Source organism: Siphateles boraxobius, unplaced genomic scaffold, assembly GCF_051911475.1.
Source record: "Siphateles boraxobius isolate OS27281-9 unplaced genomic scaffold, OSU_SipBor_1 24, whole genome shotgun sequence".
Taxonomy (NCBI): Eukaryota; Metazoa; Chordata; class Actinopteri; order Cypriniformes; family Leuciscidae; genus Siphateles; species Siphateles boraxobius.
In genome coordinates, this window is record NW_027508855.1 from 1,485,918 (window position 1) to 1,501,334 (window position 15,417).

Here is a 15,417-nt window from a genome sequence, read left to right on the forward strand (position 1 = left end):
ATGGATTCCATAAAATTGGTATCGAAATTAGTATCGTGAGGAACCGGTATCGAAATTGGCACCGGATCGAAAGATTTTGAACAATACCCAGCCATACCTTTGTGTGTTTTAGCCCTGAAGCTCAACAGCATTAACGTGAACGGTTGCAAAGTATGTCACTGTGTTAATTTTCTCCTCTTATTTTTGTGCTAGGTTTTCTATGAAGTGCCGCTTCTGCAGCTTTGCCAGCGCAAATCAAGAGCGTCTGCTTAGGCACCATCGGCTCAGGCACGGAAGAGGAGCTTACTGGCCGTGTGTTTACAGTGACTGTGTATGTAGTTTTAAAACAGCTGGCGCCTTAAAGTCACATTTGACCAGATCACATTGTAGGACAGCCAAAATACAAGATAAATTCACCTTTTTTTGTGATCTATGTGAATTCCGGGAAATCTGCACGCAGCAGTCTTTCTTCACACACATTGGACGCCATTTAAAAAAACATGAGACTGTTTGTTGCCCCTTCTTGAGATGTAGTTTTAAAACAAACAATCTAAAGACTTTTAGTTCACACAAAAGTAGGAAACACAAGCATGGTGATATCAGAACCTGTTTAAGAGCAGACTTAGAAAATGAACCTGTGTCCATTGCAGTGGACTGCCAGAATTCTTTACAATACTACACATATTGGTGGACAAGTGGTGGAAAGTGTATTTTGTCACCACAAGGTTATCATCTTGGTACATGGAACATTATCGGTCTTACCAACTCATTGATAACTGTCACTCAGATTTAGAGATCCTGGATCCAGAGACTTTGAACGACTACCACCCATTGGCTGCATACCAAGTTGCTAGAACTTTGATGGTGACCCCAAGGGCTTGGCTACTGCAGTAAATTAAAATGGTAAGCACCTTTCTGTTTGTATGTTTTCATAATTTTGTCATGTGTTAATGACTTGATTTTAAGTGTTCAAGGTACAGTCATGGCCAAAAGTATTGGCACCCCTCCGGATGTGTTGGTTTTCGAGCAAAACTCACAAACTTTTGATGGTGTTTTTATGTAATAACCAGGATATTTTCAATAGCTCAACAGAACTGAAACAACAAAAATTGGTTTCCTCAAATTCAACACAAAATATCACCAAAATACTGCGGGAAGTGAATACTGCATGGTCAAAAGTATTGGCGCTCAAAATAACTTTTGCAGTAAACAGTCTTTTGCAGTGATACAAGCACACTTTTCATTGTTAAAATCCACAGCTAAGGTTATGGATAGTCAGACGTCAGCTGTGGTAGCATTCCTGAGAAGTATAAGCCCATTTCTAAAGGATAATAAACTCGATTCTACTTGAAAACCTCATACTGTCCATATAAACCAACAGAGATGTATAGTGAGTAAACTGGAGATTTTCGTCCATTAGAAATGGGCGATATTTCTCAGGAGCGCTACCACAGCTGACGTCTGACTACCCATAACCTTAGCACTGGATTTTAACAATGAAAAGTGTGCTTTTATCACAGCAAAAGACACTTGTTGTGAAGGGTGGCAATACTTTCGACCATGCAGTATTCACTTCCCGCAGTATTTTGGTGATACATTCTGTTACATTTGGGGAAACCAATTCTTGTTTCAGTTGTGTTAAACTATTGAAAATATCCTGGTTTGTTTATTTTATCAAAAAACCTTCAAAAGTGTGCGAATTTTGCTTAAAAACCAACAATTCTTGAGGTGCGCCAATACTTTTGGCCATAACTGTATATGGCTTCAGTTTAAAGTGTCATGCAAATAACTGTTCTTCTTTTGTCCTCACAGGCTTTGTTGCTTTTGGTCCACATAAATCCCAAACTCGTCCGTAAGATTCGGCTGACCAAAGCCCCTGAAACTTTAGAGGAACTGTACAATGAACTGCGTCAAAAACTTGAACTTGTGGGTGAATTCTGTATACAGTATGAAGACTCAGACTTTGGCCAGGCAGTTTGCAACCTGATTGACATAGCAGAGTTACCTTCAGAAAAGGCTGTCTTGCATATTCTGTGGAGCAATGAGGACATGCCATCACCACCACCTCCAACACCAACTCGGTCATCCTCCATCTCTTCCCTTGACACAGCCATCATTGGATCTCCAGACTCAATCCACAGCTTATCTTCAGTTGTGCGGACATATAGGAGGAACGTTGCACAGTGGCCCACACCGTTCCCAGTGCCAGAATTCTCTTATGATGTTGAACTGATACTCCGCAAGGGGAATGACACGTTTGAAACATTAGGGAAGGGTTTACATGTAACCAGAGATGTGAAAAAAGAGATTCTGGACAAGTTGGCACAAGAAATATTTTCTGTGAAAGCCTACCCTGAAAAACATGAGTTCGATTCTGTTGCTGCTGAACTTGTCATCAAACATCCCTGCCTCAAAGAGCCTGGTGGTGGTACTGGATATGCAGGATGGACAACCAGCATAAAGTACAAGATGGGGAACTACAGATCAAAACTGCGTCAAGCTGGATGTAATGAGGTTGGTGTCAACAGGAGATCAAGAAGGGAGGAGGCGGATGATCATGGTGTCAACAGGCGAAGAAGAGATGATGATGATGGGGATGGTGGTCCGGAGGGAAGGTTTTCCTTGAAAAAACCAAAACGAGGTGAGGTCAACCATGTACCAGATCACCCAGAAAGCTACACTGAGGATGACTTGGAAGACCTGAGGTCTTCCCTGGTTGAAGCCATGAAGAAGAAAAACAAGGACATGGAGTTAATCAGACAGAAGATGGACATCACATTCTCCCTTAGGAGAATGGAGATTGTAGAGATGGAGCCCATGGTCTCAGAGGTTCTGGAGAGGTGGCCTGGTCTATTTCTTGAAGAACAGGTAAGGCATCTTTTTTTTTTCTTGAACTTGGTGCATTTGTTTACATTTGTGTTATGTTTTTTTTCATAATAGTGTATGTAGGTTCATTTGTATTATGGCTTTGAGTTTGCAGACTTAATTATAACAATGAAATCACACTATCAGCTTGTTGTATTTGTATTGCATTTCTTTCATTCAGATTTGTCAAGAGTTCACTCGTGTGACCACCAAGGACCTGATGGGAACATTTAAAGCTGCCCTTGAGATGTTCACCCCTCGTCTGCTGAAATTGTATCGTGCCAGGAAGGGCGCCTTTAGTCGAGAGATGGAAACCCTTTTGGAAATGCTTGACAAACAGGTTGTTATATAAGGCCTTTTCTTCAGTTTGTCCACTAAAATTTAAACCATTAATCAAGAAGGAACTACCAAGCTAGCACTCTGCACTTTTGATGTAATATAACTTAATTCTTTTTTTGCATCAGCTACATTGGTGAGCGAGTTCCATCTTGATTGACTATTTAATACAGTAATATTTAAAGGATACGTTCACGGTTTTGCACTTTGCATGCTTCAGAATGGCTAGCTACATGCATTCACAAACCTGTCTTTAAATCAACCCTAAACGTTTGTTTTCAAAGATGTGCAACTCACCGATTGGTTAGTGGTGTTCGTTGACTGTTCGTCAAACACTCTATTTCATCCAAGATAACCCAGAAAGGGGGCTCAAAGTGCAATATAGTGAACTTATCCTTAAAAGACAAAAAGAAACACTAATAAACTAACAGAGGCTGCAATTATTTTATCTGCCTACATGCACAATTGTAGAAATGGGAATACAAATGGAACAAGCACAAGTGCACATGCACAAGTACATTTCACAGAGCTAAACAAAAGTATTTGTTTGTCTTTATATTCTTCCAAAACAGACATCTGACATCACAAGTCATCGCAGACAGGCAGCTGTGGAAGGTCTTCCCATATTTCTGCGGGAGAATACTGGGAAGCTTTTCTCTAGATGCCTGGTGAGTGCAGCTTGGAAGACCTTCAGCTTTTAGTAGTGTTGTATAGCAAAGAGGCCATACACAAATAGACATCACTTTTTATTGACTAGTTTTCTACAGGACATTATTTCAGTGTTGTTTTTGTTTTGTCAGGCAACTGATACAGATGACAAACAGATGAAAGGCATCAAGATGGGGGTCCTCACAGTGCTTGATGATGACAACGACGCAGTCATTAATATTGCCCTTGTGTTGGAGGAAACCATTGTCCTGAAAGATATCCCAGACACCCCGACTGCGCTTGCGTATCTTTTTGGCTTGCTTTATGCCCTCAACATGGAGTTCCCAAAAGACATCAGGTATACCTTTGAAACTATCCAGCACATTTTCATGGAAATGTCCACCAATTGCTCACAGCGTGTCCGGAGCTTCAAGACCAAGCTGATAAACCAGTGATTCATTTTCCATGGGGTAGATTTATTTTATCATGTCTGTTCATTTACGTTTGGATATTTTGTAAGTCTTCACATAGACCACCTTATAGTTTTTATGTTGTTCCTTTATTTTGACTAAAAACAAATCTGTTATTTGTAGCTGTCATATAACTGTCACAAGACTATTGATTGTTTCTCAGTAGAAGCAAGCTTTGTTTCAGCATTGCTGTTATAGTCTGCATCTTTGCTGATGTGGCAAGTGTCCATGGGGAAGATTTCTTTTACCATGTTTGTTCATTTATTATGTTTGTATATTTTGTAAGTCTTCACATAGACCACCTTATAGTTTTTATATTTTTCCTTTTGATTTCCCCAACTTATTGACATGTGCCTTATTTGCTCTGCACACAAGTGCTTTATTTGAAATAAAAACAAATATTTTATGTGTAGCTGTCATATTACAGTCAAGAGACTACGGTATTGATTGTTCAGTAGAAGCAAGCTGTATTTCACCATTACTGTTATAGCCTGCATGTTTGCCTTTTTGGCTAATTTCAAAGTTCAGATAATTCAGAAAGTTCAGATAATGTGGCTTTTTCAGCTGGGGATTTACACATTTCTGAATTAATACTTAGGCACTATACAACTGTTTATTGGTCATCTTTGGCTATATTGCATTATTTGTAAGGTCTCAACAAGAGTCGGAAAGAAAAAAAAACCTGCCCATATTACGGTTCTGAAACCTGATGTATTTGCTTTGGATATAAGATTACTTGTTTACATTGTGGAATTGTAAAGCTGTTTGTGCCAAAGTCGTTCAAATAAACATGCATAAATGAACTGGTTTACTGTCAGTGGATGATTTAATGTGAGGGGGTAATTTAAACTCAAAATAACAAGTTATTACAGGGGATGGTAATCTGAACTCAAAATAGTAAGCTTTTACAGACTTGAAAGTTCCAGTAACTTGAATTAAAAAAACTTAGTTGTCAGAACTTAAAAAACTTAGCTGACGCAATTTAATAATTGTAGTCCTTTAAAACTTAAAAAATTAAGTTCATATCTTCAACTCAAAAATTCTGTGCAGTCGGTTGCCTTGAAAATTTGAGTTGAACTAACTTTTTCTTTTTTACAGTGTATCTCCCACCTGAACCACCGCTGTCTTCCCCTTCTGCTTCTTTCCCCAAGAGGCATCCGCACATAAAACCCCCAAAAACTTCCCAAAGCCTGGCCAATTAGTTCCCAGAATTATCGGATGCCGGAGGTGCGGGTTAACTGCTACCTCTACATTATGTTTTTGTCCCCTAAATAGAATCGCCACCGACATTAAAGGATAACTCACCACCACCCCGTGAACACACCGAACCTTAACCATACGGCTTTTATCCAATGCCCCAGACTGAATCAGGCTCTGATGAATGGAGGTTTGGTTACACCCTGAATCCACCAAAGCCTGATAAGTACCCCCCTTGACACTCACAGGTATCTGGTACAGGCCAGCTTGATCGGGGGCGGCCCGTGGCGCGTCGGGGACCCGAACCAGTGTCCCCACCTCCATCACTGGACACCGGTCAATAAAATGTCCAGGGTCTCCACAGCACCAACAGGCCGGCCCAGGCTTTACCGCTGTCCCAGCGGCGGGAAGCGGGCCAAGGGATTGACGTGGGGAGAGCGGCACCACCGGAGCCAGGGTGGAAAAATCCCCAGCAGGCATCCCCCTCGGAGCGGCCCTCCCGGGGGAACTGGTATCCCCTGACCATCCGGACCTCCACCTCGGCCCTGGTCTGGGCGCCGGAAGGGGAACAGGTTTGGCAGAGGGGGAAGAGAGAGAGGACGGAGATAGAGAGGGAGAGAGAGAGGCAGCTGGTAGGGGCTCACCGACCCCAGAGCACACCACCATGTGATCTTCCGCCAGTTGATCGCTGGTCCAGCGACGTCGGGCGGTGGCACTGGACCCATTGTGTAGTCTTCTTGGGCAGCTTTCCAATGAACTGCTCCAGTACCACCTGGTCGATAATCTTCTCGACGTCGCTTCCCATGGCCATCAGCCATCTGCGGCAGGAGTCCCGGAGCTGTTGCGCCATCACGAAGGGCCGGCCGGACTCCTCTAGGGTCAAGGACCTGAAGCGTTGCCGGTGCTGTTCAGGGGTCCGGCCGACCCGCTGAAGAATGGCGCGCCGTAGATCTTGATAGACCAGGAGATTCGAGACTGGCAGTTGGTGGGCTGCAAATCTGCGACTCACCGGATAGCAGCGGGATGAGACGCAGGGGCCAGTCTCCTTTGGGCCACCCCCGGGCCTCAGCCGACCTTTCAAACAGGTCCAGGAACGCCTCCGGTTCGTCTTGTGGACCCATCTTCCCCAGTGTGAGCGGCGGGGCCGAGGCCGACTCGTGAGAGGGGGTGGCTGGAATCTCCCGGTCTAAACAGCTCCGGAACAACTCGCGGCCTTCCTGCTGGCCTTGGAGCAGCATCCGAAAGCGCTGCTCATGCTCGTCCTTTACGCTCAGCAGGGCTTGATGTTGTACCCTTTGAAGAGCCGCGAGTGATTGGATGATCTCCGCAAATGGCGATGCTGACGGGTTCTGCATGGCGGCGGCAGTCTCCTTCTTCCCGGGTTTCAGCACCAGTGTAATAGGGTTCAGAGTAGTGTGGTGGGAAGAAGAAGACGGGGTCGGCGAAACTGGAACTCGTACGGCTTTTATTACTCAGAAACATACAAAAAAAAAAGGTGCGCACACAGCGCATTCACCGTAGCGTGACTACAGCACAACTCAGTCCACAAAACTCTCTCCACGTCGGTATCGATCGGGTCTCAGCTTCTCTCTTGAACAGCTCTCGCACGAGTTCCAGTCCCTTCTCTCTCTCCAGCATTCTCCCACTGTGTGGCTTTTATCGGTCTCCCCACGTCAATCACTGCAATCAGACACAGGTGTTCATCATCTGCACTTGACCTACTTACTCACCGCACAGCTCATTGACTCGTCTCTCACTACAGACGCCGCGAGAACCACACCCCCCTCACCACAATGTCATTGTCTGGAGATGTTGGCTTGACGTTGTATTTTGCTTTTTTAATACCACAACCTAAAACCAACAAAATAACAACGTCTAATGATTTCAGAGTTTGACATTGTGTGGACATCAACATTATGACGTCAAGGTGATGTTAGGGTTTGGTCACCACACATCACAAATAAATGTTTGACGTAGGACGTTGTGTTGGAACGTTGGCTTGACATTGTATTTTGATTGGTAAATACCACAACCTGAAACCAACAAAATATCAACGCCTAATGATGTTAGAATTTGACGTTGTGTGGACGATGCATTATCACGTTAAGAACATGTTGGGTTTTGGTCACCATACCTCACGACTCAATGTCAGTTTTTGACGTAAATGTGACGTTGTCAGGAGATGTTGGCTTGACGTTGTATTTTGCTTTTTTTGTTAATACCACAACCTGAAACCAACAAAATATCAACGTCTAATGATGTCAGAATTTGACATTGTGTGGACATCAACATTATGATGTCAAGGTGATGTTGGGTTTTGGTCACCACACATCACAAAGGCAAAGTCATATTGTTTTGCTTGAAACTAAGGAGGTAAATTTGAACTTATTACGTTGTTTTCTTTTATATCTAATATCTAATTTATCAAATTTATAAGAAAGAGATGCTAAGGAAGAAGATGTCTACTCAATGAATCCTCCCAAGTATGACAAGATTGAGGACATGGCCATGATGACCCATCTCAAAGAAGCCTCTGTGCTGTATAACCTCAAAGAGCGTTATGCTGTGTGGATGATCTACGCAAGTTCTGAAACGACATAAAAAGCATTTAAGTTAATTTTTTTCTGTGTTGTTGGAATCTGACCATGTCTCTGCTCATTTCAGAGACTCTGGACTCTTCTGCGCAACTGTGAACTTCTACAAGTGGCTCCCAGTGTTTGATCCAGAAGTGGTGTCTGCCTACAGAGACAAAAAGCATATGGAGGCCCCACCCCACATCTTCTCTGTCTCTGATAATGCCTCAGTTCAGTTCATGCTGACTGGTAAGACATTATGGAATTGAATTCTTTGTAACACTACTGTTAAAGGTGCGTAAATCAGCAAGACCTGGGTTCCAGCAATTGATGGTGAGTTGGCTGGATTTTCTCAGAAACTATAATTTGTGTCACGGTGCCTCCAAAAATGTTGGCTAGTGTGTCTATTTCTTTGTCAAGCGACAAGTGACTGGTGATGGTGGAGCCCAGTTACGTGAAGTGGTCAGTGTTTTCTAGCACCTCGTCATCAATGCTGATTGATTGTGGCGAAGGGACATTTTGGCTCATGACATTGGTCTTTTTAATGCTGATCGTGAGCCCAAACTCTTTACAGGCATGGGAAAACTGACTGAGCAGCTGCTGTAGTTCTTCTTCAGTGTGTGGGTTAGGGCTGCATCCTCTGCAAACAGCATGTCTCTAATGAGTACTGAGAGGACTTTCGTCTTGGCTTTCAGGCGGGTCAGATTGAACAGCCTTCCGTCATTCCTGGTGTGTAGACACTGCGTCTCGTCGCCATGCCTCCGGGCTGCCTGCACAGTCCCTTCAGATGAAGAAGAGGATGACATATTCTCTAGGTGCATGCAGAGAATGATGCAGCAGAGAGTTATATAAGGAGAATGGACTCCCTGATCGCTGTAGCAATTGGTCTGTCAGTCTGACAGATTAATGGCGTAATTGGTGCTTCCGCAGTTCCCATATTGAGATTCCTCACTTCTGTTATCAGACAAAAGGGATTACGCAAATAACCTAAAAATCTGTGTCGCCAGAGCAACTGTTATTAAGTAATAGGTAACAGATTGCCCTTTCCAGGTATTATATTTACCTTTTAGATCTCTGGATCATCTGTAGAGGCTTAATTGCGCTAACTGGATGGCTGGTTCACAGAATATTGCAATAGTCCCTTTATAAACTTTACTCTATATTTTTTATTTGTAGTCTTTTGAGGCCTGATGAATGATTGGGTCCGGTTGATTGGGTATGCTGGCGTGTTCTGGCTGCCGCTCCTCTCACCATCTGTTTAGTTATCAAGTCATTCTCCACACTTGCAAAGTGGCGGGACTATTGCACACACTTTGGATTGCTGCTTTTATGTGTTTCCGTTCTCTGGAGGTCTCAGGAGCTTAATCTGTGGAGCTGAATCTGTGGAGTTTACCCTGTAACGTTGCTGCGAACTTACACTGCCTTGGGACTGCTGTGGTCCTGGACTCACGGAGCATGACTTTAAGGTATCCCGCACACCAGCTGTTGAACTTGAACCAGAATTATTGCTTGCAAAAAGATGCTTATGATCATTGTCAAAATGCCGGCCTTTTGAGACAAAGGCGGTATATACATTGGAGCTATGGACGCAGTTTTAGCCTTCCTTCTTCTTCTTCTTCTTCTTGCTCTAACATCTGTGTTACTTTGAGTAGGTGTCAGACTGAAAGAGTGTCACATACAGGTGCAGTCCTCAGTAATCTATCTGCTCTTGCTCGATCGGAGCTGCCTTCTGCACTGTCCCAGAGCCCAGTAAATGGTGCTTTATTCAACGCATGCTCAGTAAACAACAAGGCTCTGCTTTTATCGGACGTCATTGCAGATAGAAAACTGTACCTATTGTTTTTAACTGAACCATGGCACAAAAAAAAAAAAACGATGGGCTTCTCTTTAACCAGATTACTCCAAAGGGCTACTTGATCTTCCGCAACTCACTGGCAGAGGGGGATTATTGTGGTTCACAAACTGCAGTTTAACATCAGCACTCTGTGTACCGCAGTTTACATCATTTGAATGCCTTGTGAGCATTTCTGCCTCTAAAGCAACTATCATTGCTACCGTCTCTCGACCACCAAAGGCATATTAAGCATTTCTCTCTGAGTTTGCTGACTTGTTGTCAATGTTGTATTTTAAATTCAAGAGAAACCTAATTTGGGGGGAATTCTATATACATGACTGTGTGATGAGAAAGGATTTTTTATTTTCACTAGATTTATTTTAATCTTACACAGTTTATTAGTGGCCCAACACACAACAAAGGTCCTACTACAGACTTTGTGATTGCAAATGATTCATTTGTGTCTCACCTGTATCCTGTTGACATTGGTCTTTCTGAACATTTGGCAATCTTTTTGAATGCGGAACTGCCTCCTCTTCGTACATCTTCACATACTGTTAATTTTTGTAAATGGAAATCAATTAATCCTAGAGTTTTCTGTTGTTTCCACTCTTCATGGTCTTTCATCGGCTCCTCTTGTAGATAAGATTCTACAGTTGAATAATACTCGCCTCTAATCTGGACTCTTTTGCTCCCTTGAAGTCACGCAATATCACTTATGCTCGTACTGCCCCTTGGTATAATGAAAGCCTGCTAAGAAGGTATTTTTGGTGCAAATCAACTGAACGCCTGTGACAGTGAAATTTGTAGTTGTAGAGAATAGCCACACATGAGTCACAGAGAGAAATGTTTTAAGAGTTGCAAACTTGTAGACTTTTTTTTCTTCCACAAACACAACACAACAGTTACACCTTCTCAAATTATTCATTGTAGTTGAACAAATCCTATTCTACAAATCACAAATTAAGAAACTCGTACGCTCACATTTTTGCTACAGTTTCTGCATTGAATATGGTGCAAAACACATTTTCACACCTGCATCAAAAAATGTGAAGTCACAGAGAAATTTTGCTCATCCGCAAATCAGTATGTGAATTCATCCAATGAGAGTTGCACACTTGCAGAATATTTTCTCACAAATGTCTTGTATATTTTTCTAGCACAAACACAAGTACATAACTACAACTGCTTGAATCTGCTGCGACGAATCTCAAACACTGTTTTTCACTTTCAAGTGACAAGTTTTGCGCGCTCTATATATAGGCGCGGCCTATATAAAGTACAGCAAACTTCAACTCGTCCTATAAATTGCACCTTGCAAAGCTTTAAAACTGTCTTTTAGTAATTGTTATAATTTGTTCATTGCAATAAATTAAATAAACCCTCATAAATGTATCTGTGGGCTAACACTTTTTTAAAAAATATATCTTGGTGTGATTGTTCTTAAATTCTTGTTCATTTAAATAAGCCAAATAATTTAAGACCACACACAAGCATGAATGTGTTTCTTTCATACATAAGTACAATTTGGATTAAACAAAATTGTATGGACAAAAGTGGATAACATAAAAACTGCTGCTGTAACACCTGTTCCAAAAAAACATAATGTTGATTTGGACAATTTAAATAATTATCACCCCATATCAAACCTCCCCTTTCTGACAAAAACACTAGAATGAGTTGTGGCTTTGCAGCTTCACAATCATCTTAGGCCTACTGTTAATGATCTTTTCGAGCCCCTTCAATCTGGTTTTCGTAAACTCCACAGCACAGAGACAGCTTTGATCAAGGTCACCAATGATCTGTTAATAGCTTCAGTTCCCTTTCGTTGTCACTCCGAGTTACGTCGGATGACGACAAATGGGGTTTCGCTTAGAAAGCCAATCAACTTCGAGTATTACAAAACGAGCCAATGGCAAAGAAATGCCATGGGTCTGCGGAATTTGCATAGCGTAACTCCGCCCCACCTCGTGGGTATAAAAGGAGAAAGCCAGCAACATGCAGATATGTTTTCGCTTCGGAGCAAAGTGTAATTCTTCACTCCCTAAGCTATCTCTGATTGTCAGCTTCTTACGAGACGAGCAACTCTCCAGTGCTGTCTCCCAGGACAGGGTGGAGGGGTCCACTCTAAAACAACGCTCGCAGCCGCCCGGGAAAGCATGGCCGGCTGGACGATTGGTTTTTGGGTGCAGCTGCGGCTTCCCGTCCTCAGCCTGCCCCAATACCTTTCTTCCCGGACGTGCATGATGAAATCTCGAAGTCCTGGAAGACTCCCATGTCTTCCCGCGACCGCTCGCTGGTTTCATCCGCCTTTCCTCCCCTCGATGGGGCAGCTGCCCGTGGGTACACTGGGCTCCCCCCGGTTGAGCGCTCTGTTGCGATGCAGCTGTGTCCTCAGAGTGCTTCTTCTCGCGGCGAGCCTAAGCACCCATCCAAAGCCTGTAGGTTCTCGTCTACCCTAGTGGCGAAGTCCTACAGAGCGGTGGGACAGGCGGCTGCCTCTTTGCATGCCATAGCCACTCTGCAGGTCTATCAGGCCCAGATGCTAAGGGACATGCACGAGGGTAGGACGGACCCAGGGCTCTTTGATGAGCTGCGCGCCGCCACCGACCTCGCCCTCCGGGCGACGAAGGTGACCGCACGCTCCCTGGGTCTGGTGATGTCCAGAGCTGTGGTCCAGGAGAGACATTTATGGCTGAACCTGGCTGACATGCGGGATGCTGAGTGTTCCCGCCTGCTCGACACCCCCATGTCCCAGACCGGCCTATTCGGCGGTGCGGTGGAGGATTTCGCCCAACAGTTCTCCACCGCCCAGAAACAGACTGAGGCCATTAAGCATATTCTGCCCCAACGGCCCGCTGCTGCCTCCACCCAGCCGACCGGGCAGAACCCTCAGTCTGTTTGCCGCCGAGGGCGCCCTCCTGCGGCTCCCGCCCCTCCCGCCCGGCCCAAGCAGCAGCCTCCACCCGGGCCCGGTCGCGGAGGAAGCCGTAAGAAGGCGCCCCAGCCCTCTCCAGCCCCGCCCCCGCTAAACTCCGGGCCAAGCGGCGCTCCTGAGACGGGCTGCTCAGGGATGTTGAAAGTTACTTCACAGGAGATGGTAGCAGGACCACTCCTTCCCCCGGTGGAGGGCCGGGGGAGAATCTTTTGTTCTCCACTCCCCGCTGCTCACCCACGGGTTTCCATCCCTGAGCACACAGAGTTCTCGGACGACATGGTGCGCTGCCCCCGAGCCGTGCACCCCTCTTCCCCCTCTGTTCCAGAGCCGGTTGACAGTGCGCGCCGTCCCCGGACCGTGTCGCTCTCATCCGCCTCTGTCGCCAGCCCCCTGGCAGAGCAGACCCCCGTGGAACGTTCTTCCTTCCCTGGTCTCCTCTGTCAGGGCGCGGTTAATGACTGTGCCCCCACACCGAGCCGCTATGCCGTCCACGTCTGGGCCAGTCATTCCGCTCTGCTGCACCACCGGTGGGAAGTCTGTGGTTCGTATGACCCCGCTGGTACAGTTCTTGGGAGCCTGGCTAGAGCCTTCTGTCCCTCAGGGTCGCGCGGACGATCAGGCTTGGCTACGCGATTCAGTTTGCGCGGTCTCCTCCTCGCTTCAGGGGAGTCCGCTCCACTTTGGTCGGTGGCAACGCCCCTATCATGAGAGCAGAGATCGCTACCCTGCTGGCAAAGGGTGCAATCGAGACCGTCCCTCTGGCCGAGATGAGGACCGGCTTCTACAGCCCGTACTTCATTGTCCCAAAGAAAACCGGTGGGTTACGGCCAATCCTGGACCTGCGCGTGCTGAACCGTTCCCATCACAGGCTGCTCAAGAACCAACACGTACTAGTCCGCTCAGACAATACCGCCATTGTAGCGTACATCAACCATCAAGGTGGTCTAAGCTCCCGCGGTATGTCGCAACTCGCTCGCCATCTCCTCATATGGAGTCAGAAGCATCTGAGGTCGCTTCATGCCATTTATATCCCCGGAGCCCTGAACTGTGCAGCCGACGAGCTCTCACGGCTTCAGCCCCTCCCGGGAGATTGGCGACTCCATCCCCAGTCGGTTCAGCTGATTTGGGACCAGTTCGGGGACGCACAGATAGATCTGTTTGCCTCTCACGACTCGACCCATTGCGACCTGTATTATTCCCTGACCGAGGGCACGCTCGGCACGGATGCACTGGCGCACAGCTGGCCGCGGGACCGCAAATATGCGTTTCCCCCAGTGAGCCTTCTTAAGCAGACCCTGCGCAAGGTCAGGGAGGACGAGGAGCAGGTCATTCTGGTCGCACCGTACTGGCCCGCCCGGACCTGGTTCTCCGAACTAGTACTCCTCGAGACAGCACCTCCTTGGCCGATTCCCCTGAGGAAGGACCTCCTTTCTCAGGGACGGGGCACCCTATGGCACCCTCGTCCCGATCTTTGGAACCTCCACGTGTGGCTCCTGGACGGGACGAGGCAGGTTTGAGTACCCTACCACCAGCGGTGGCGGCTACCATCACTTCCGCTAGAGCGTCGTCCACTAGACACGTCTATGCGTTGAAGTGAAACCTCTTCGTCAACTGGTGCTCTTCTCACCGAGAAGACCCCCGGAGATGTTCGATTAGTGTCGTGCTTTCCTTCCTTTAAGATGGGTTGGAGCGAAGGCTGTCTCCCTCCACCCTGAAAGTCTATGTTGCCGCTATTGCCGCACACCATGACCCGGTCGAAGGTAAGTCTGTTGGGAAGCATGACCTGATCGTCAGGTTCCTGAGAGGAGCAAGGAGACTGAATCCTCCTCGCCCTCCTCTCGTTCCCCCTTGGGACCTCTCAGTGGTTCTAACTGCCCTTCAGAGTGCTCCCTTTGAGCCTTTGCAATCAGTGGAGCTTAGGTTCCTGTCTATGAAGACAGCGATCCTGGTTGCATTGGCCTCCATCAAGAGGGTAGGGGACCTGCACGCATTCTCAGTTGACGAAGCGTGCCTGGAATTCGGGCCGGCTTACTCTCACGTGATCCTGAGACCCCGGCTCGGATATGTGCCCAAGGTTCCTACCACTCCCTTCCGGGACCAGGTGGTGAACCTGCAAGCGCTGCCCCTGGAGGAGGCAGACCCAGCCCTGGCACTGCTCTGTCCAGTACGCGCTCTCCGCACCTATGTAGACAGGACGCAGTGTTTCAGGACCTCAGACCAGCTCTTTGTCTGTTATGGTGGGAAGCTGAAGGGAAAGGCTCTCTCCAAGCAAAGGTTGTCTCACTGGATAGTGGACGCCATTGCCTTGGCTTACCAGCAGCAAGGTCGACCGTGCCCCCTTGGTGTGACTGCCCACTCCACCCGGAGTGTGTCGTCCTCTTGGGCTCTAGCGCATGGCGCCTCGCTAACAGACATCTTCAGAGCTGCAGGCTGGGCGACACCTAACACATTCGCCAGATTCTACAATCTCCGAGTGGAGCCAGTGTCCTCTCATTTACTCGCTTCAACCAGCTAGTACTGGATCCGCTCAGGTGTCTTCCCTTGCTCGCCATTCCACTCCACGGACTGGATACGTGC

The 15,417-nt window shown here is 46.5% G+C and overlaps 2 protein-coding genes across 5 annotated transcripts in view; both read left to right on the forward strand.

Moving 5' to 3' along the window:
* Positions 1–15,417, forward strand: part of LOC143748609 (uncharacterized) — a 121,321-nt gene that overhangs the window by 79,141 nt on the left and 26,763 nt on the right. The window lies entirely within an intron of this gene.
* On the forward strand, positions 191–5,101 carry LOC143748596 (uncharacterized). Of its 4 annotated transcripts, XM_077240633.1 has the most exons (6): positions 191–310; positions 767–882; positions 1,792–2,847; positions 3,026–3,184; positions 3,753–3,848; positions 3,981–5,101. In XM_077240633.1, exons 2-6 carry the CDS (start codon positions 880–882, stop codon positions 4,281–4,283), a joined length of 1,617 nt encoding a protein of 538 aa, XP_077096748.1. In that variant the 5' UTR covers positions 191–310; positions 767–879; the 3' UTR covers positions 4,284–5,101. The 4 variants fall into 4 exon arrangements, with proteins under 4 accessions (XP_077096748.1, XP_077096751.1, XP_077096749.1 ...); XM_077240636.1 differs by lacking the exon at positions 3,753–3,848; XM_077240634.1 differs by lacking the exon at positions 191–310 and having other exon boundaries at positions 751–882.